The sequence below is a fragment of the Myotis daubentonii genome, chromosome 2 (assembly GCF_963259705.1).
Source record: "Myotis daubentonii chromosome 2, mMyoDau2.1, whole genome shotgun sequence".
Taxonomy (NCBI): domain Eukaryota; kingdom Metazoa; phylum Chordata; class Mammalia; order Chiroptera; family Vespertilionidae; genus Myotis; species Myotis daubentonii.
The window spans coordinates 493,086-514,429 of record NC_081841.1 but is presented as its reverse complement, the minus strand read 5'-3'; the positions used below and the strand labels follow the sequence as shown (position 1 = coordinate 514,429).

The 21,344-nt window shown below is 68.2% G+C and overlaps 2 protein-coding genes across 7 annotated transcripts in view; both read left to right on the top strand.

The window, feature by feature from the left end:
• The window catches only part of TRABD (TraB domain containing), a 255,195-nt gene extending 235,464 nt beyond the window's left edge, over window positions 1-19,731 (top strand). Inside the window, exons 1-10 of one of the 5 annotated variants that reach the window (XM_059681340.1) lie at window positions 11,257-11,399; window positions 14,208-14,302; window positions 16,128-16,192; window positions 16,406-16,484; window positions 16,692-16,858; window positions 17,029-17,169; window positions 17,562-17,672; window positions 17,750-17,889; window positions 18,121-18,405; window positions 18,533-19,731. In XM_059681340.1, coding sequence (XP_059537323.1) covers window positions 11,272-11,399; window positions 14,208-14,302; window positions 16,128-16,192; window positions 16,406-16,484; window positions 16,692-16,858; window positions 17,029-17,169; window positions 17,562-17,672; window positions 17,750-17,889; window positions 18,121-18,405; window positions 18,533-18,710 — 1,389 coding nt within the window. In that variant the 5' untranslated portion in view covers window positions 11,257-11,271 and the 3' untranslated portion in view covers window positions 18,711-19,731. Of the gene's footprint in view, window positions 1-11,256; window positions 11,400-14,207; window positions 14,303-16,127; window positions 16,193-16,405; window positions 16,539-16,691; window positions 16,859-17,028; window positions 17,170-17,561; window positions 17,673-17,749; window positions 17,890-18,120; window positions 18,406-18,532 lie in introns of those variants that run through there. The other 4 variants (XM_059681339.1, XM_059681338.1, XM_059681342.1 and 1 more) reach the window with 4 other exon arrangements.
• On the top strand, window positions 17-7,896 carry PANX2 (pannexin 2). 2 transcript variants are annotated; one of them, XM_059681333.1, is made up of 4 exons: window positions 17-1,107; window positions 4,528-5,988; window positions 6,692-6,893; window positions 6,979-7,896. In XM_059681333.1, exons 1-4 carry the CDS (start codon window positions 882-884, stop codon window positions 7,013-7,015), a joined length of 1,926 nt encoding a protein of 641 aa, XP_059537316.1. In that variant the 5' UTR covers window positions 17-881; the 3' UTR covers window positions 7,016-7,896. The 2 variants fall into 2 exon arrangements, with proteins under 2 accessions (XP_059537316.1, XP_059537315.1); XM_059681332.1 differs by having other exon boundaries at window positions 23-1,107; window positions 6,692-7,896.
• Window positions 19,732-21,344: the final 1,613 nt, after the last annotated feature.

Here is a 21,344-nt window from a genome sequence, read left to right as displayed (position 1 = left end):
AGGGTACCCCAGCCACGCACTTCCACACGCTGGTGCGCGCACCTATGGGGCGGGACGGGCCGCAGGAGAATGAAGAGCGGGCTCTGCGGGACCTTTCGAGGGCGACGCGGGGTGGACGCGGGTGTCGGGTGGGGGGATGGAGGCCGGAAGGGGCAGGGAGCCGGGCCCAGAAGCGCAGGCCCCCAGCGCCCAGCCTGGGGCTGGCCCGGGCCGCAGGCGGGTGACGGGCAGGAGGTCGCGGCGGGGAGCAGGCGGCCGCGGGCAGGTGATGTGGGGACCGTGGTTCGCGCTGGGCGCCGGTGGGGGCCGCGAGGGAAGACGCCCCGAGCTGGGAAAGGGGTACCCGGTCCCCCGTCCGTGTCCGCAGAGCTCCCAAGGGCGCGGGGGCTCGGCACCCACCGCGGCGGCCCGGCTCTGGGAGTGAAGAGGCGGCACCGCGCCCCGAGGGTCGCCCCCCACGGCCTCGCCCGCCGTCCTCGTCTGGAGGGAGAGGAGGCACCAGCCCGGGTTCATTCGTTTTATTGAATTTAAGTATTTTCTGCAAAGTCATTGCCGGCGCCGCATTCTGCGTGGCGGGGGCGGGGGGGGCGGAGCCAGGCCGCCGGTTGCCGCGGTAAACAGCCCCCTCCCCGCCGCGGGAGCGGGGCCGCGGCCCCAGCCCGGGACACCGCCGCCCCCGCGAGGACGCGCCAGGCCTGCCGGGCTGCAGCCCAGCGGGGGCGGCGGGGCCCGGCGCCCGACCCCTGCCCGCGGGGGCGGCGGAGCGCCCCCCTCCCCGCGCCCCCGCCCCGGCCCCTCGCGCCCCCGTGAGCTCCCCCCGCCCGCCCCCCGCGCTCCGTGAGCCCCCGGCGCCCCGCGCCCCCCGCCCGCGCGCGCCCCCCATGCACCACCTGCTGGAGCAGCCGGCGGACATGGCGACGGCGCTGCTGGCGGGCGAGAAGCTGCGCGAGCTCATCCTGCCGGGCGCGCAGGACGACAAGGCGGGCGCGCTGGCCGCGCTGCTGCTGCAGCTGAAGCTGGAGCTGCCGTTCGACCGCGTGGTCACCATCGGCACCGTGCTCGTCCCCATCCTGCTGGTCACCCTGGTCTTCACCAAGAACTTCGCAGGTGAGGCCGGCGGGGGCGCGGCGCGGGGGCGCGGCGGGGGGGGGGGGCGCGGGGGCGGCTGCCGGTGCCCGTGCTGCCCGCCACCCTCGCGCAGAGCCGAGCCCGGCCTCCAGCAGCCCCTCAACACCGCCATCCTTGCTGTGCTGCCGGTCACTCGGCTGCTCCCGCCCCTCTGCACCAGGCGTGGTTTTTACCTCCCATTCGCTCACCTGGAACCCGGGATGGACCCCATCCTGGACCTCGACGTCGGGGCACAGATGAGAGGGGTCTGGCTGGGAAGGGGCGCCCAGGAGGGGAGTGGTCTGAGGAAGGAGGAGTGGCCAGGTGAGAACCAGGAGGCGCTACAGGTGATGGGTGGGAATAGCAGAGCCCGCCTGGGGCCTGACTGCGGGGAGGGTCTCCCGAGGAGCAGGCCAGCTCTGCTCAGCCACAGGATGAGGCCTCCCCGAGGTGGGCGGCTGGAGACCTGAATCGCACCCCCAGGGTCTGGCTGGCAAGGGTTTCAGGCCCAGGTGACGGTGAGAGGACCCTCCCAGCCCCAATGCCGTGTCTGAGGGCCGGGGTGTCCGTCCATGGAGAAGGGATTGGGGCTCCTCTAGGAGGGATGTGCAGCTCTGTCCCCCGAGTGACATTGGCAACGTCCCTGAACTCTGCATCCACTTTCCCAAAGGCGTCGCCTTTTAGGGGACACCCATTGTCCACGGTGCCTAATGCCCCCCAGGGCGGGGGGCACCCCAGGGTCCAGACACTCCGACTCCTGGGGCCAGGACAAGCCCACAGCTGCTGAGTCTGTGTGGGTGCTGCCCACTCCGGGGCGTCCCTCAGGGTGGGCAGGCGGACTCGGTTCCTGGGCTGCTGAACAAATTAGCACAAACTTGGTGCTCAGAACCAGAACTTGACTCTCTCACAGTCTGGGGTCCGAGATCAAGGCATGGGCAGGGCCGGGCTCCCAGAGCTCCGGGGAGGGGCCCCTGCTTTCCTCCCGCTCTGGGGGCCTGGCAGTCCTTGGCTTCACCGAGGCTGAATCGCCCAGTTTCTGCCTCCTCTTCTCCTGGGGGCCTTCTCTCTGCGTGTCTGTATCCAAACCTCCCGTCTTATGAAGACACCAGCCACTGGGCTGGCGTCCACTCCAGTGTGGCCTCGTCTTAGCTTTATTGCATCTGCAGAAACCCTATTCCCAAGCGAGGTCGGGTTCACAGATGGCGGGGAGACTGGACTGCCTTTGGGGAGAGAGCTCCCAGTACGACGCACACAGAGGGGAGGCTCAGGACTGAGGCCAGCTCAGCCAGGCAGGGCCTCGGCACCCTCCGCGTCCAGCCGGGCCTGGGCTGCGGGCGTCTTCCTGGGCATCCTGGCCCAGCCGGGCCTGCCGTGGAGCCGCCTGTATTTGCACGGGGAGGTGGTCCACCCACCTGGGCCCTGCTGGTGGGTGGAGGGGCCGACCGGAAACGGCCGGCCTCCCTTCTGGGAGCTGCCCGAATGCCAGGCCCTCGGGTGCCCGGGCTTAGAGGGTGGTGGATGGCAAAAGACCCCCCTCGCTCCTGGTCAGAGCTGCTGTGAGTGACCCCCACCACATGGACCACCCCTCAGTGGATGGAGGGGTCAGATGGGTGTGTGGCCAGGACAGGGGAGAGACTGAGTTCAGGGGTTACCAGGGTCCTTTGGACAGGGGACCAGCAACTCCTAAAACAGCCACCTGATGAGGTTCCAGCGTAGTCAGTGGGCCTCTCCGGCCACAGCCAGACGGTGTCCCCCAGGCCGCGTGTCCCCGCTCGGCCTCTGCTTCCCTTTCCAGAAAGGACAGGAGGCAAGCATCGCACACACCCCCACCCGGCCTCCAGGCTGGGCCTGTGAGGAGGGCGGCCCCAGCCCAGCCAGTTCTGAGGCCCCTCCCTCCCATGGGGGCCAGCGCCCTGGGAGCATGTTTGTTCAGGTCCCCGGGGGAGGCTCCAGAGAGGGTCTGGGAAGGGGCGGCCAGCCTCCGCCTACAGCACAGACTTAGTGGATGAAAATAACGCAAATGGACTGACTCTCACGGTTCTGCAGCTCAGAAGCCTGAAAGGTGTCCTATGGGCTGGAACCAGGTGTCAGCAGGGCCACCTCCCTGGGCTTCTCCAGCTCCGAGGCCCCCGCGTCCCTGGGTCTCTCGCCCTGGCCCACCCTCTGTCTCCTTGCTTACACCTTTTTATTTCTTTATAATATTTATTGATTTCAGAGAGAAAGGGGGAGAGAGAGAGAAACATCAGTGATGAGAATTATGGATCAGCTGCCTCCTGCACGCCCCCTACTGGGGACGGAGCCCGCAACCCAGGCCTGTGCCCTGACCAGGAATCGAACCGTAACCTGGTTCATAAGTCGACGCTCAACCACTGAGCCACTGGCCGGCCCTTACACCTCTCTCTGACTCTGGTGCTCCTGCCTCCCTTAAAGGGTCCCTGTGATCACACCAGGCCACCCGGTCACCCAGGCCCATCGCCCCACTGAGAGCCCTGACCTCACCCACGGGCAGTCTGTGAAGGAACCTAATCGCAGGTTCTAGGGCGCCAGCTGCAGCGCCCCACACGGAGGCCTGTCGGGTGTGGGGTCTGGGCGGGATCTGGACCTCCCCTGGGGTGAGAGGGCTGAGAGGAGGAGGTGGGGGCCATGGGCCAGGTCTGGGGGTGGCTGGGGTAGGGTCTCGCTGGCCAGAAGAGCAGCTCCATAGAGCTGGGGGCGCGGGGCCGGAGGGCAGGCGCTGCTGGCAGGAGCCACCGGCGCAGGAGCATCTCAGCTCCCCGGCGGGCGGCACTGGGGTGTGTGGGCCGGGCGGGACCGGACTCGGACTCGGACTCGGACTCGGACTCGGACTCGGACTCGGACTCGGACTCGGACTCGGAGGGTCGGGAGGGGCCTGGGGCCGGAGCGTCCGGCACGGCAGCGTGGGACTGCGCAGACGCAGGTGCAGCTCGCTCCTCCCCCAGGCTGCACCCAGCACCGCTCTCCTCTCCGTGGTAAGGACTTTCCGATGCTGCGTGTGGCCTTGCCACTCAGCCGTGGGGTTTCCAGGGGAACCCAGGGGCAGGCAGCGGGGGCGGGGCCAGGCCCGGGCTGGTCCAGCTGGGGGGCGGCCCTGGCTTGGGGGCATGGCCCGCCCTGCTCCTCTCAGGGACTGGTTTCCCCTTTGCGCACAGAGCCCGGTGGCCTTGGGAGGAGGGCCTGCTGGCAGTGCAGGCTGGTCCCAGGTGCAGTGGGCACAGCCGTAACCTAATGGAAGGGGCAGCCCACTGCTGGGGGGTGGGGGGTGCCCGGTGTGACCCTGCCCCACGGTTGGGACACGAGGGAGGGGAGTGTCTGAGGAGCAGCAGCCTCAACAGGCCCGGGTGTGGGCGGGTCGTGGCCGGGGAGGGTCTGGCGCCCCAGCCCCCTCTCCTCTCCCCCCAGAGGAACCCATTTACTGCTACACCCCACACAACTTCACCCGCGACCAGGCGCTGTACGCCCGCGGCTACTGCTGGACGGAGCTGCGGGACGCGCTGCCCGGCGTGGACGCCAGCCTGTGGCCGTCGCTGTTCGAGCACAAGCTGCTGCCCTACTCGCTGCTGGCCTTCGCGGCCATCATGTACGTGCCCGCGCTGGGCTGGGAGTTCCTGGCCTCCACCCGCCTCACCTCCGAGCTCAACTTCTTGCTGCAGGAGATCGACAACTGCTACCACCGCGCGGCGGAGGGCCGCGCGCCCAAGATCGAGAAGCAGATCCAGTCCAAGGGGCCGGGCATCACGGAGCGCGAGAAGCGCGAGATCATCGAGAACGCGGAGAAGGACAAGAGCCCCGAGCAGAACCTGTTCGAGAAGTACCTGGAGCGGCGCGGGCGCAGCAACTTCCTGGCCAAGCTCTACCTGGCGCGCCACCTGCTCATCCTGCTGCTCAGCGTGGCGCCCATCTCCTACCTGTGCACCTACTACGCCACCCAGAAGCAGAACGAGTTCACCTGCGCGCTGGGCGCGGCCCCGGACGGGGGCCCGGCGGGCGCGGGCGCGGCGGTGCGCGTGAGCTGCAAGCTGCCGTCCGTGCAGCTGCAGCGCATCGTGGCGGGCGTGGACATCGTGCTGCTCTGCGCCATGAACCTCATCATCCTCGTCAACCTCATCCACCTCTTCATCTTCCGCAAGAGCAACTTCATCTTCGACAAGCTGCACAAGGTGGGCATCAAGACGCGCCGCCAGTGGCACGGCTCGCAGTTCTGCGACATCAACATCCTCGCCATGTTCTGCAACGAGAACCGCGACCACATCAAGTCGCTCAACCGCCTGGACTTCATCACCAACGAGAGCGACCTCATGTACGACAACGTGGTGCGGCAGCTGCTGGCCGCGCTGGCGCAGTCCAACCACGACGCCTCGCCCGCCGTGCGCGACGCGGGCGCGCAGACCGTGGACCCGAGCGCCGACCCCGCGCAGCCCGACGGCGCCGCCGAGCCGCCCGTGGTCAAGCGGCCGCGCAAGAAGATGAAGTGGATCCCGAGCAGCAACCCGCTGCCGCAGCCCTTCAAGGAGCCGCTGGCCATCATGCGCGTGGAGAACAGCAAGGCCGACAAGCCCAAGCCCGTGCGCCGCAAGACGGCCACCGACACGCTCATCGCGCCGCTGCTGGACGCGGGGGCGCGCGCCGCGCACCACTACAAGGGCGGCGGCGACGCCGGCCCCGCCCCCGGCCCCCCGCCCGGCCCCGACAAGAAGCCGGCCCGCCACTTCTCCCTGGACGTGCACCCCTACATCCTGGGCGCCAAGAAGGCCAAGCCCGAGGCCTCGCCCGCCGCCCTGCCCTCCTCCCGCAGCCAGGAAGGGGGCTTCCTGTCCCAGGCAGAGGAGTGCGGGCTGGGCCTGGCCGCGGCCCCCGCCAAAGGTAGGCAGCCCGGAGGGCCGGAGGGGGGCAGGGCTGCATGGGGTCCAGGCAAGGGAGGACCCGCGCCCGCCCTCCCCAGCCCGGCACCTGGGAACCCTGTGAAAGGCGGAGGGGTGACCCTGCTGGGGGTGAGAGGTGAGGCTGAGTGGACGCGGGTGGCTCTGCGGGGGCGAGTTCCAGCAGGACCCCAGTCCTGTGAGGGGGACAGGAGAAGGCTGGGCCCAGGGCTGGAGGGCGGGACAGGGAGGTTGCTCAGGCCCTGGAGAAGGTGCTGGGAGGCCGCTGTGTGCTGAGGGCCCGCCCCCCGCCGGGCGGTGTGGCTCAGCGGCTGAGCATTGGCCCAGGAACCAAGTCGCCTCCCGTTAGGTTCCCAGTCAGGGCACATGCCCAGGTTGTGGGCTCCACCCCGAGTGTGGGGCCTGCAGGAGGCAGCCGGTCGATGATGTTTCTCTCTCATCATCGATGTTTCTATCTCTCTATTCCTCTCCCTTTCTCTAAAAAATTAATAAAGGCATATTTAAAAAAAAAAAAAAAAACACGGGGTCTGGCCTGGACCCCGCAGGCTCTGGCGGCTGAGGGAGAGATCAACCCTCCCAGGACGTTTCGGAGCCATGAGCCCCAGCGGCTTCAGGGGGGTGGGGTGGGGTCGAATGGCGGACAGATGGGCCTGCGGGGGTGACGTGCTGTGTCCTCCGTGTTCCAGACGCTCCGCTCGCTGAGGAGGACATCCTGTACCCAGCAGAGGCGGCCCGGGCTGTGCTCCCCTCCGGCGGCACCTTCCATGTCTGCTCGCCCCCCGCCGCCCCCGCCACGGCCCCTCTGTCACCCGCCGGCCTGGGCAAGCCCGACCCCCTCGCCATCCTGAGCCGCAATGCCACCCACCCGCTGCTGCACATCAGCACGCTGTATGAGGCCCGGGAGGAGGAGGACGGGGGGCCCCGGGCACCCCCAGACATGGGGAGCCTCATCGCCATCCCCCCACCCCAGCAGATCCTCATCGCCACCTTCGATGAGCCAAGGACCGTAGTGAGTACCGTGGAGTTCTGAGGGCGCATGGCTGCCAGGGCCCCCCCGGGGGACCCCTCCGCATGACCAGGGTACACCGCCGCCCCCAGCACTGCCCACCCCAGCCTCCCACCCGCATGCCTCGGGCTCAGCACCTGTCCCTCCCCCTCTGTGGCATTGTTGGGGTGCTGGCTGGGCCAGGGGCTGGCCATGAGCCCCCTCCCTGCACCAGGCGCTCGCTGTGAGAAGAGTTTATTTTCTTAGTCTTGGGCCCAGGATGCTGGCCATGAGGGGTGCTCTGTGGGGGACATGTGGGTCCGAGGTGTAGAAGGAAGCTGGGGGCAGGGGCACCACGGGCCTGGGACGCACAGCCGCTGAACCACTCTGTGCTCCTGGCTTGCCCGGGCAGGGCCGGAAGCCCTCAGGTCAAAGGTCAACATGCACTTTCTCCTTGTACCCCGACTACCTGTACTTCACTATGGTTACTGTAACCCACAAGTATCTCTCTTGTCAGGAGACTTAGGGTGCATTTAAAACAAAGGATGTGTGTGTGGGCGTGTGGGTGTGTGTGGCCAGAGGGGGAGGGCGCCTGTGTGCAAGTAGACACGTGGGTGAGCGTGCAAAGCATGCGTGAGTGGGCACCAGCGTGTAAGCAAGTGTGTGTGAGCGGGCCCAGGTGAGCGTGCACGTGTGAGACCAGGCATGGGCGCCGGGGCGTGAGCAAGGAGAGGAGTCCAACGCAATAACCACGTCCCCACCCGGGCCCCAGCCCCGCCCCGGGCCCACGCTGCTTCCCGCGGGAGCCAGGCGCGTGGCGGGTCTGCCCCTATTACCTCAGCCACGGCAACAACGTGACGCATTCACAAGGTAGCACTGAGCATATCAATAAATACTATTCTGATACCGCCTGCGTCCCGTGTGTCCACGCTGGGGGCCTGTGCTCTGGCCAAGGCCTCCTGTGTCCCCACTGCATGTCGGTCCCGGACCCCCACAATACAGGCCCGGGAGGCGCCCTCCTGCCTTCCAGGCCATCCTGGGGGTGCTGCAGACCCACAGCAAGGCAGACACCTGGTCGTCACTGTGGCTGACACGCCGTGGCCTCTTGCTAACTGCACCGTAGGCGCCGGGACCAGGTGAGCCCTCCAGGACGCACAGGCTCAGCAGACACGACGTGCGCCCAGAGGCAGCCATCTCCTCCGTCAGGTGCTGGGGGACGGGCTGCTGGGTACACTCCGCAGAGCAGGGGCTGCTGCCAGGACCCAGGAAGGCTCCGGAGGAGGCTCTGGCCTTGAAGTGCTGCTAATACCATAGGGGTCCAGGGCAGGGTCTTGTCACCAGGCCTAGGACTTGGGCGGGGATGAAGCTGGCCCTGTGGGTGTTCCACAGGACCACACGCCTTGCAGGCCACGGCACGTGACCCTCAGGGTCTGAAGGGACACTTCGTGCAGGCAGGTGGCTGGGGCAGTGGGGCCAGAGACCTGCAGGGGCAGAGCAGGCAGGTGAAGGCCTGGAATCGCAGGGAGCGCTCTGCAGAGAGCCCAGCGTGGGCAGACCTGACCGCCTGGCCTGGAGCCCCCCGTACCCACCCAGCATCTGGGAGCTGGGCAGCTGCCCTTCCCGGGAGTCAGACTGTACAGGGACGTGGACAGGCTGCAGCCCACCAGGTGTTTGACATGTAGGTTTGCTGTTGCTCAGGTGTGGGGAGGCAGGGCAGGGGACAGTGGCCACTGCGATGACAGTTTGTGCGCACAGTCTCCAGGAGGGGGGGGCCACACCGGGAGGGGGGCAGGGGCGCAGGAGCCCTCGCTGCGGTCTCTCAGGGAGGAACGGGCAGGGAGCAGGCCTAGGACGGGCTGTGTGAAGTGTCGGGGGGGCCCCCGGGACAGGGCTGCCCCTGGCTGTCGGGGACCTGGCCCCGGGTGATGAGGGCAGGTGGGAGGTGGCCCCACAGAGGAGGGGCGGGCGGGCCCTGGACCGGCCAGTTTGCACTGGAAGTTGTCGGCTGTGTCGGAACCGGCTAGCCTGGGAGGGGCAGTCGCTCTCGGAACAGGCCAGCCTGGGAGGGGCAGTCGCTCTCGGAACAGGACAGCCTGGGAGGGGCAGTGGCTCTCAGAACCGGCCAGCCGGGGAGGGGCAGTCGCGTCCCAGGCTCCATGGGCCAGAGCATCAGGAAATGAACACCTGTCCCCAGAGAGCACTCCCCTCGCGTGAGCCAGGACGCTCTCCCTGGCCCAGCTTCCCAGGCCGTGCGGCCGCTGCCCCTCGGGTTGGCACTCAGCCTCTCCCCACGCCGTGGGAAGGGATCGTGTGCCCACAGGACGGAAGCAGGCTGGCCCGTGGCCCCCGGGCAGCACCCCTCCGGGTCCCACACTGGCACCCGGCTCCATGGAGACGATGGAGGCCTAGGGGACCCACCAGGGAACCCAGGCCATGCAGGCCTCAGGTGTCAGCATTGCCGCGGCCTCCTGCCTCTTCGCGACTGGGCCTGGGGTCCAGCTTGACTTCTGTGACCCTCGCCATCCCCACCCCACGCATGCGGAGCCCAGCTGGGCCCTGCCCCCCTGCGGCCTCCTGCTCGTCCTGCCCACCAGGGTGACTCCACTCAGCATGGAGACGGCCCCAAGTCCCGCAGGGTGTGCGCCACCTGAGCACGACGGCCGTCCACCTCCTGCAGGTCCCCTGCCAGTGAGCACACGGGGCCGCTGCCGCAAGACACGCGCGCACACGGGTCCGGGCGGGGCTTGGGGACACCTTCCGTGGACTCCCCGAGGCCTCTGCAGTCTGCAGGCTGCCCCACCTGTCCCTGGTGTGCGGTGCCATCTGCTGAGTCACTGTCCCGCAGAGGCAGGCACTCCCTGCGGGGGCGGGAAGGGCGGGAAGGGGGGTGGGACTCTGCCCCGCAGGGCAGGGAGGCATCAGGGAAGCCGCCTGCCCGGCTCCTCCCCTCCCGCCAGCTCCCAGCAGGGCGAGCGGGGGAAGAGGAGAGGCTGGGGGGAAACGGGCAGCCCCTCCCTCGGCCACGCCAGCCCAGCGTGGGCAGCCCCTCAGCCCACTCCAGCCCCGGCGATGCCCCAAAGTGGCCCGGGCACCGCCGGGTAAACACCGCTCCTCCCGGGACATGACCTGTGCGGGCTCTCGGAGCCAGTGCGGAGAACCGGACAGAGGGGCTGGACCGGACCTGCCTGTCCGAGGAGAACAGGCGGCCCCGAGGCCAGCCAGGCCCCGGGACCAGGAAGCTGGAGGAGGGAGGCGGGGCGCCTGGCGGGCAGAGAGCCGAGCCCGCTGGCCTGGAGGACTCGCCCGCGCCGTCCAGCGCAGGGGCACCGCAGATCCGGCCTGGAGCCCGGGCCCCCGCCCCCGCCCCCGGTTCCTGCGGGTGGGCTGGGCCGCCCCGCCCTCCGGGCCTGGCAGGGTCCTCTGGCCCGGGCGGCGGGCGGGCAGCCTCTGGCCCAGAGCGGCTGGTCCCAGGCGCAGAGGTCGACGCTCCCTCCGCCCTTCCCTACAGGGAGCCCCTCGCATCCGAGTCAGCGGGCACCGGGGCCGCGAGCGCGGGGCATGAGCTTCCGGGGAGCGGTCTGGGCGGGCCGGGCGCGCCGCCCGCAGGAAGCCCTCACCGCACCCACCAGCTGTGCAGCGCCGGGTCCCCGCAACCGCGCGTTCCACCGGAGAGGGGCGGGGCCGAGGGAGGGGCGGGGCGGGAGGACCCCGAGGCCGCCGGGGTCAGAGGGGGACAGGGCCCCTCCGCTGGCCGTGGGCCGAGGGCTCCAGCCCTCCAGGTCCGCCCGCCCCGAGGGCCCTCCAGGGCTGCGGTCCGGGGACTCCATGCCGAGGGATGGCCAGGCCAGTCTCGGCGTCCTCTCCCCGCGCAGCCGGCCGCGCGCCTGGAGACCGGCTCCCAGTGGGGGCGCTGCACAGCCGCGTTCTCTGCTCTTCGCATCGCGTTCTGGGCCGCCCCTTGCGTCTGTACCATTTCGCAAAGCCACCTGTGGACGCTGTACGAACATCATCCCCACTCGACAGACTGGGAGCTGCCACCAGAGAATTAAGGGCTTCGCAGGGCCTTCCCGTCCGGGCGGCGGGCCGGGGACTCGAACTCGCGTCAACGTGGCCGCCGCCTGTGTCCTGAGACCCGGGTCTCCGGGGCGGAGCGACGCTTTCCCGCACGCGGCTTTCTGGGAATTGTAGTCCGCGGGCGCCCGCGCGCGGCTCCCTGGGAAGTGTAGTCCGCCGGTGCGCCGCGGAGGCGAGCTGGCGGCGTGAGGAACTGCGCTTCCCGGCATGCCGCGCGCTCGGGGCCCGGCCGCCGGCCTGTCCGGCCGCCCCGCCCCGCGGCCCCGGCCCGGCCCGCCCCGTCCGGTGGGGCGACGAGCCGCATGGAGGCCGGCTGAGGAACGCTGCGCGCCCCGGTACGTCGCGCGGGCCGGGGGCGGGCGCGGGCCGGGGCGGGGGTCTCGGGCCCGGGCGGCGGAGCTCGGGAGGGGCGGGGGTCTGGGCTGCGGGGACGGGGTCTCGCGGGTCCCCGCGCCTCCCGGCGGCGGCCTGGCGCGGGCGGAGCGGGCTGCCATATGGCGAGGGAGCCCGAGGAGCCGGTGACAGCCCGGCCCCGGCGTCCGGGAAGCTGCCCGTCGAGCTGTAACTCACGGGCCATGAAGTTCCCGTCTCTGTCCACCCGCGGGGCGTCCGGGCGCCTGGGCCGCCCCGGGGTCCGGACGGGCGCTCGGCACCGCGGGGCGCAGGTGGCCCCGGCCCGCGCGACCCCCGGAGGGACGGCCCCGGGCGCCCTGCCTCCCGGCCGCGCTCGGTGCTGCGCCCCGCGCCAGGTGACGAGGGCGCCCGGCTCGGTCCCGTCAGCCCTGCGGGCGCCCGCGGGGCAGGTCCACCCGGACGGGCCCGGGGCCGGAGCCGGCACGGCCGCGCGGTGGGCGGTGTGGGCAGCGGGGGCCCTGCGCTGGACCAGCAGCCGAGGAGCCCCCGCTCGGACCCGCGGGCTGTCATCCGCGGGCCCCGGGCACCCGCCACGCCTCCCCGAGCCGGTCCTGCCGGACCCGGGGGCGTCTCCAGCGCTGGACCCGGAAGCCAGGCCGCGGGGAGGCCTTTCTGGGGGGGCCGGCGGCGCAGTCCGCCGCGGCCATGAGGAGACGCCAGTCGGGGCTCGGCAGCCCGTCCTCCCGCCCGCCCGGCGGCTGGAGCCGCAGGTGGGGGCGCTGCCCGGCCGCTGGTGGGTCCCTCCTCCGGCTGCGGGGCCGGCAGCCTCCCCGTCCTCGTGGCCAGCGCGCTGGGGCCTCCGCTCAGGGGCCCTCGTCCCATCACGCCCCCCCCAGCCCCCCGCACCCCAACCCCAACCTGAACCTGAACCTGACCGCCCCGGAGGCCCCACCTCCTGGCGCCATCGCGTTGGGCTTAGGGCTCCGACCCCTGGACTTGGGGACATAGCGTTCGGTCTCCAGCAATGGGCCCAGGGGGGACAGCGGCCGGATGGGTGGGGAGCCAGTGGCCTGAGACCTCAGCTTCTGCCCCACAACCCCACGCAGGACACGGCACGTGTTACTCTGATTTGTGTCCCCGGGCTACCCACCCGGTGGGTCCCTCACACACCTGGGGCTCTTCCCCCCTTTTACATACATATATGTATATGTACGTGTGTGTATATGTACGTGTGTATATGTGCATGTGTGTATATATGTACGCGTGTGTGTATATGTGTGTGTATGTGTACGTGTGTATATGTGTGTGTATGTGTATATATATTGATCTCAGAGAGGAAGGGAGAGGGAGGGAGAGAGAGAAACACCAATGATGAGAGAGAATCATGGACCAGCTGCCTCCTGCACGCCCCTCACTGGGGATGGAGCCGAACCGGGCCTGTCCCTGAGCGGGAATAGAGCCCTGACCTCCTGGTTCCTAGGCCCACCGTCGCTCAGCCACGGAGCCGCGCCGGCCGGGCTCTTCCCGCTTCTGAGCCAGCCCCTCCCACGGCTACTGACAAGACAGGCGCTCTCGGTTGTCAGGACTTCCCACACGTGGGAGTTTGTTTTCCTTCCGGGAGGTCTGGGAAGTGCCGAGATTCCCCAGCGAATAGTGGTGCTGTCCCTCCAGCCTGGGACGTTCGCCTCCTGCCTGCGGGGTCTGCCCAGCAGAGGGCAGCCGAGAGGCCCCGTGTTCATGGGCCAAGGAGCATGTGAGCCATGCGTTTTGCAGCCTGGAGAGGCCCTACTGTGTGTGGACGGCTGGGCGGCGGCCCAGGGCCACACAGCGCTGAGGCTGGTCAGATCTGGCCAGCCAGATGACCGTCGCCCAAAGCGCAATTGCTGGCAGGTGGCCGACGAGCCCACCTGTTTGCCAGACAGACTGGCCGTGGGCAGCCTTGCTCAGCGGCACCTCCGACAGCTGTGCCCAGCACCCACCCCAGGCCGTGCTCCGTGGACGGGAGTGAGGACAGGACTGGCAGAGGCTCCTGCTGGAAGAGGCGGGCTCTGGGGCCTGGATTTGGGAGGGTGTCAGCCAGTGTCCGCCGGTCCCTGCAGCCTGCAGTGGTGGGACCCATCAGTCCAGAGATTTCGTGGCAGGAACCTGGGAAGGACACAGATGCCTCCCCAGCAGCCGCCGTGGGTGCAGGGAGGAGGCTGGGCCAGTGATCCGTGGGGCGAGGCCCCGTGCTCCCTCCAGGGTCCAGCCGTACAGATTGGAAGATGCATGATGGTGACCAGGGAGAGGGAGGAGGGCTAAAGCCCGTCATATCACGTCCTGCGGGGGTATCACCAAGGCCCTGCCGCGGTGAGGGACCCAGACAGTGTTAGAAGGGGGGGCCTGGATGTGATGAGGCCAGAGAGGTGCCTCCCGGGACTGGGATGGGGCTCAGTGGGAAAGGGGGGCCCAGGTCCTGCTGCCGCTGCTGGGTGGCCCAGCCGTCACGGGACTCCAGGCGTGGCCCCCACGGGCACTGGCTTCCTCCTGGGTGTCAGAGGGGGGGTCTGGCCAGGCTGAGGGCAAGGTAGGTGAGGGCAGAGGCCGACCCAGCCCTGTGGCCACCAAAGGCCGGGAGGGAAGGGGGAGGCAGTGGTGGCCTCCCGTGCGGTGGCTGTGAGCACCGTGGGTTTTCCTTGTGCTGCTGGGAAGTGAGGATGGGCTGCCTCCCTCCGGGCTCTGACCGCCACCCTCCTCGCTGGCTGCCCAGGGGCCGAGAGGGGAGGCCCCAAGCTGTGATCGCGCCGCAGGCCCAGCTTCCTGTTTCTGTTCCGGGCGGGGCCTGCGTCAGGCAGAGCTTTGCTCTGTGAAGCTGGAAGGAGGTGCTGGGAGGGGCGAGGCCCAGGTGAGCCACTGCCCTAGACCAGGTGCACGCGGTGCTGCTGCTCCTTCCGGGCGGGGGACACCCCACAGGAGGCCAGGCCAGACTCGGGCTCCCCTCCCTGTCCCGCGGGGTCCGACTACCACCCTCCCCGCTGGCCGCCCGTTGTTCCTCTTCCTGGCCCTACTCATCCCCGGGACGGGCCGCCCCCTTCTGGGTCAGCCCAGGCCCCTCTGCGTGTCGACAGCAGGCCTGGCCGTGACACCGGGAGGCAGCCCTGCCCCGGCTGCACCTCCTGCCCAGGCAGTGCCTCCCGCCGCAGGGAGGAGGTGGAAGCTCAGAGGGGCCAGTTGCCGGGTCAGCAGTGAGGCCAGGGACAGAGCCTGACGTGTCATGCTTAGTCTACTCTGTTTTTCCTTTTTAAAAAAATATTTTTTTATTGATTTCAGAGAGGAAGGGAGAAGGAGAGAGAGAGAAACATCAGTGATGAGAGAGAATCATCGATCAGCTGATGGGCTGCCTCCCGCACGCCCCACACCGGGGCCACCTGGGCATGTGCTCTGACCGGGAATCGAACCATGACCTCCTGGTTCACAGGTCGATCTCAACCACTGAGCCACGCTGGCCGGCTGGGCTATTTTTCCTTTTTTTTTTTTTTTAAATATATTTTATTGATTTTTTGCAGAGAGGAAGGGAGAGGAATAGAGAGTTAGAAACATCGATTCAGCTGCCTCCTGCACACTCCCCACCGGGGACGTGCCCGCAACCAAGGTACATGCTCCTGACTGGAATCGAACCTGGGACCCCTCAGTCCACAGGCGATGCTCTATCCACTGAGCCACACCAGTCAGGACTGTTTTTCCTTTTCGTCTTGAAAGGTCTGTAGTGAACCTGAGCCCTGGCCAGCTCCCTCAGTTGGTTAGAGCGTCATCCTGATACGCCCAGGTTGCGGGTTCGATCCTTGGCCAGGGCACATGCAAGAATCAGCCAGTGAATGCATCACTAAGTGGGGAAGCAAGTTGATATTTCTCTCCCTCTCTCTGAAATCAATAAATAAATTTTAAAACTTAAAAAAATAGTGAACCCTGGCCCGTCCTGCAGCCCCTGGGGGTCTGTCCCGTGTGTCCCAGCGGCGGCTGCTGCTGAAGCCCGTCCCGAGCCCGAGGCGCCCCTGTGGGGCCACGTCCGGCCGACAGGCTGTGAGCCCCACGCCGCCAGCCGCGGCTGCAGCCAAGCAGCGTCCTTCCGTGCAGCCCAGACATGGCCCGGTGTCTGCGGGGCCTCAGGGGTCTGGTCAGGTTCTCGCCTCTCTGGGTCTGTGCGGCCGCCTGTCCTGGGGCAGCAGGGCCCGGTCCAGCCGATGCCGGTGGGAGGAGCAGGGATCTGACGGCCCGTGGCCAGGTGCTGCGCCTGCGCCTCCCCCGTCTGCGCTGACATCTGTGCACGTGGCTGACTCCGTGGACAGCAGCCACGCTCTGCGCCCGCAGATGCTGAGACAGTCTGGGTCCAGCATTGATGTGACACACAGGCTCACTGCTGCCACTTGCACTTCGTTCCAAAGTCAGACGGAACCTGGTCCGCGTGGGTCAGCAGGAGGTGGGGGCGGCAGCCCCGCTGGCGCAGGACCCGGCTCCCTGGCCAGGCCCCGGGCGGCCGGGCTGCCCTGTCGCTCATGGCGGAGTCTCGCACCTGCTGCGCCCAGCCAGGGACCCTGGTGGCCGGTGGAGTCGGTCCCACCCAGGGCCCTTCAAGATGACCGACCAGACCCCATCCCCTGACCGAGCCCCTGCTCCCCACCGAGCCCCCTGCCCAGCCTGGGCTCCCGGTGAGGACGGACCTGTCTCCTCAGGCTCCCTGGTTGGTGCAGAGCCTCCTGCAGCCATGGAGGAGGAGGAGGAGCAGCCGGCTCAGGAGGTGAGGCCCGCGGGGTGGGCACAGGGCCCAGCCAGCTTCGCGGGGGAGAGCTGTTCCCAGGAGGGCGGCCTGCAGAGCGGTGGCCACACACAGCTTCTGGTCCTGGGGGCCTGGCAGGACGAGGGGGTGTCTGGCAGGACGAGGGGGTGTCTGGGGCTCAAGCAGCCTCCAGGCAGGGGATCCCCAACTCAAACACGCCCCTTCCCTCCGCAGACCAGCACGGACCCCGCGGGGACCTCGGGAGCTGCGGAGGTGGTGCCCAGGGCGCCTCCTGGAGAACCCCAGAACCTGTGTTCGTGCTCCCAAGACCACGTGGTGCTGGGCGGCGAGGGTGGGCCGCTCCCGGGTTTGTGGACGGGCCCTGCTGCCCAGGGCGTGGGGGGCTCTCCCTGTGGACATGCCCCGTCTCCCCCGCCCCCCTCCCCCGCCACGCCTCCTGGCGCCCCTGCAGCCCTGAGAGCCCAGGCTCTGCGCACCCCAGCGGCCTGTGTCCTTGCAGCCGACGCGGACGCCTTCAACCTGTTGCTGGAAATGAAGCTGAAACGGCGGCGAGAGCGGCCCCGGCTGCCGCGCACGGTGACGGAGCTGGTGGCCGAGGACGGGAGCCGGGTGTACGTGGTGGGCACTGCCCACTTCAGCGACGACAGCAAGAAGGACGTGGTGAAGGTGACCGCCACCGCGCTGGGCCTCCCGCGCCCCCTCTCCCAGGGCAGGCAGCCTGTTCTGAGCGCCCTCTCTCTAATTGCTTAAGGACCGCGGGGGGCGGGGGGCGGGGGCGGCTGTGCAGGGTGGGTGTGAGGGGGAGCGGAGGGCGGCCAGTGACGCTGTCCTGGCAGACGATCCGCGCGGTGCAGCCGGACGTGGTGGTGGTGGAGCTGTGCCAGTACCGCGTGTCGATGCTGAAGATGGACGAGCGCACGCTGCTGCGGGAGGCCAAGGAGATCAGCCTGGAGAAGCTGCAGCAGGCCGTGCGGCAGGTGCGTGGGCCGGGGCCCCAGGGCACGGGGTGCGCCCTGCTCTGCCCGCCTGTGAGCCCGGGCCCCCTGGTCACAGGACCCGAGGGAGACCCACCCTGTCTCTGCCTGTCGAGGCCCCTTCGCCCTCTCCCTCCCCGAGTGTCAGACAAAGGAGGAGGATTGGGGGCTCTGAGCAGGGACGGGTGGGGGTGGGGGTCTCAGTCCCGTCCCGCCATCTGCCAGCCCCAAGCCCTCGGCCACTGCACCGACCGTGGGCAGCGGAGTCCTGGGCTGGGCTGGAGGGAAGGAGCGTCCAGGGCAGGGGCAGCAGACCGTCCACCCTGCAGCCCTGGGTGGGTCCACACGGCCCGGCCTCGGGCCCCGTGGGGGCTCAGGCTGCGGCCTCTCTGCAGAACGGGGTCATGTCGGGGCTGATGCAGATGCTGCTGCTGAAGGTGTCGGCCCACATCACGGAGCAGCTGGGCATGGCGCCCGGCGGCGAGTTCCGCGAGGCCTTCAAGGAGGTGGGCCTGGCTCGGCGGGGGGGCTCGGGATGGGGCGGGGCCTGTGGCCTCCCCAGCCAACCCCAGCCTCTGCCCAGGCCAGCAAGGTGCCCTTCTGCAAGTTCCACCTGGGAGACCGGCCCATCCCCGTCACCTTCAAGAGGGCCATCGCCGCGCTGTCCTTCTGGCAGAAGGTGAAGCTGGCCTGGGGCCTGTGCTTCCTGTCGGACCCCATCAGGTAGGGCCCCTCGGGTCATCCCGTCCCGGCAGGGATGGTGGCCAGTAGCCCAGGGCGACCCCTAAAATAACAAGGGGTCTGCACGGCCCCTCGTCCGGTGGCTGAGCCTCAGCCAGCCTCCCAGCCCTTCCTCGGCCATGATCCCCAGCAGAGGGGCCCGGCCCCACCCTGGCTGAGCAGCCCAGCCTCCCGCTGGCCCCGGCCGGGCTGGCAGCTCCCCTCTCCCCCCAGCAAGGACGACGTGGAGCGGTGCAAGCAGAAGGACCTGCTGGAGCAGATGATGGCGGAGATGATCGGCGAGTTCCCCGACCTGCACCGCACCATCGTCTCCGAGCGCGACGTGTACCTGACCTACATGCTGCGGCAGGCCGCCCGGCGCCTCGAGCTGCCCCGCGCCTCTGACGCCGAGCCCAGGAAGTGCGTCCCCTCCGTGGTGGTGGGCGTCGTGGGCATGGGCCACGTCCCCGGCATCGAGAAGAACTGGACCACTGACCTCAACATCCAGGAGATCATGACGTGAGTGCCTGCCGCCCACCGGCCCACGCGCTGAGCTAGGCGGGGGTGGGGGGGCCGCACGGCTGGGCGGGGCTGGGGCTGGGTGCACACACCCGGAGCCAGGCCCAGCCCACCCTCCCTCCCCCAGCGTCCCCCCGCCGTCCATCTCCGGCCGAGTGTCCCGGCTGGCGGTGAAGGTCACCTTCTTGGGCCTGCTGGGCTACAGCCTGTACTGGATGGGGCGCCGCACCGCCAGCCTGGTCCTGTCGCTGCCCGCCGCCCGGTATTGCCTGCAGCGGGTGTCCTCGGCCCGGCCGGACCCGTAGGAAGGACCAAGGAGCCACCGCAGCTGAGGGGCCACCTGTGGCTGCTGGCCCCGAGGAGCACCTGGTGCCACGCCTGCTCCCGCCCCCAACCACCCAAATAAAGGATCATTTCACTGCTCTGAGCGCAGGCTCCCCCCAAGACTGTTCACGGGGCTCATGGGCATCAGGCAAGGGTCGGGAGGCCTGAGCTGTGTCCTGCCCCCTGAGCCCCAGCGGTGGGCGTGGGGGACCCCGGCTGCCAGCCCCTCCCTCACGTGCCTTCGCTGGTGCCAGTGGCAGGAGCAGCCGCAGGGTCCAGGGGGCCCGGGCACCCACAGTTCTGCTTTGGTTCCGGGAGCGTCGCCCCAGGGGAGCGAGGGGGCCAAACAGGAGCCCGGACACTCTGCCTGCAGGGAGTGTGTGTTTTGGGCTTTTTTAAATTTGTGAAATTTTTACTCAGGTAATTTTAACTTAAAAGAAGACAAACTGAAGCAGATGTCAGGAAATACTAGCCTTAAGCCGGTTGGGACAGAGGGTGGCTTTTCCTTGGGTGTCGGTCCTGAGGGTGAGCGAGGGCAGGTTCAGCCCTGGCAGTGGGGCCGGACGCCCCTCCAGCCCCGGGCGCAGGGGTGGGAGCCTGCCCGGCTGTGGGGGTTGAACCTGCTTCCTGTGCATCTGGTGGGGGACCCGGGGGTCCCAACCGCCGTGGCCGATGGTGTGTGTCCATCAGGGCTTGCCAGTTTGCACGCATGCCAGCAGGCGCCCCCGTCCCCCGCACGCCCACCTCCGTGGTACAGACAGGCTCGAGCGGCCCACCCAGCACCTCCGCCTCAGGCATCACTCGTGTGTGTGTGTCAATCGGTCCTGTTGTGTTACGACGTCGCGTCCCTGCAGCCGGTCTGGCCGGTGTGATTGTGCTGACACAGTGTCTCACCAAATCAGGTGAACCCACAGCTGGGCCTGGGGCCTCGGGCTGGCCGCGTCCTTCCTGTCACTCGCTTGTGTACGTGTTCCTTAGAACAAATAAAAGCTAATTTTTGAAGCTCCTGTTTTGTGAAATGTGTGACAACAGCCTCGAGTGACCAGGGAGGGGCACTCCCTGGGCCACAGTGGGGAGGGCAGCAGGGCGGTCCACGGGGGACCCGCTAGGGAGAGGGTGTTGGGACAGTGGGAGGACCTGAGTCTAACCGAGGGCCGGGGGGGCAGCTCAACCTCGGTCCTGACGGACCGCCACGTCCAAAGGAGAAGGCGCCTGAGGTGGGTGTCCCGAGCTGAGGGGAGGGGGTACTGTCTCAGGGAGCGAGGCTCCACCGTCTGCTGGATTATCGGGAGCCTGCGGGGGACTCCGGTCCAGTCGCCCAGAGAGCATTGCGCCTTCCGGGATGCTAGCCCCTGGCCCTCAGCCGCCACAGGAGAGAGCGCTCAGATGGGGTGAGACCACCCGGCTGGAAGGAGCCGGACCGGCAGCCTGGAGGGCAGGAGATACTGCGCCTGCATCACTTGTAAAAGCCAAGAGAGGTTCCTGTCCGAGGCTAGCAGGAGGGCTGGGCCCGGCGGCTCACCTTCATCCTTAGACCTCACACCTGCGCACTGATGTCACCGAGCAGGTTCATGGTCGGGAGAGATGGGGAGAAACACAAACATCCGTAAGGGACCCACAGAAAAGACGCCCAGGACCCAGCCTTAGGGAACAAAGGGCGCCTCGAGGTGGGCGTAACATCCAGCAACTGGACAGTAGCTGTGAACTGTCACCGTTTGAAATTTTGAATTTGTTACAATGCAAGTTTGTGTTAAATTGAGAAGCAGAAAAACAATAAGGTTTCACTTTTTCAAATAACACTCCTCCTTCTCGGGGAGGAGGTGCACAGCGGACAAGGCTGCCCGGGGTGCTGGGTTCTCTGTGACACCCATACACAAGGAGGCTGGACAGTGACTCAGCGAACAGACAGGGGCAGGTAGAGGCCTCTGGACTTTGAGAAATGCCCCAAAGAATACAAACGGCTTAGTAAGTAACCCCAACTCTAACCCTAACCCTAGCTCTAACCCAGCCGTGGGCAAACTACAGCCCACGGGCCGGATCCGGCCCATTTGAAATGAATAAAACTAAAAAAAAAAAAAAAAAAAGACCGTACCCTTTTATGTAATGACTAGAGGCCCGGTGCACAAAAATTTGTGCACTCGGGGGGGGGAGGGGGATCCCTCAGCCCGGCCTGTGCCCTCTCGCAGTCTGGGACCCCTCGGGAGATAACGACCTGTTGGCTTAGGCCTGCTCCCGGGTGGCAGAGGGCAGGCCCAACCCCTAGGTGCAGCCCCTGGTCGGGCTCAGAGCAGGGCCGACTGGGGAGCTGGGGCGCTGCCCCCTGTCATGCACAGAGCAGGGCGATCGGGAGGTTGCGATGCCACCCTCAGTCACGCTCAGGGTAGGGCCGATTGGGGGGTTGGGGCACTGCCCCCTGTCACTCACAGAGCAGGGTCCATCAGGGGGTTGGGGTGCTGCCCCCTGTCACGCACAGAGCAGGGCCCATCAGGGGGTTGGGGCGTCACCCTCTATCACCCACAGAGCAGTGCCGATCGGGGGTTGGGGCACCGCCACTCTCACACTCAGGGCAGGGCCGATGGGGAGGTTATGGCTCTACCCCGTCACACACAGAGCAG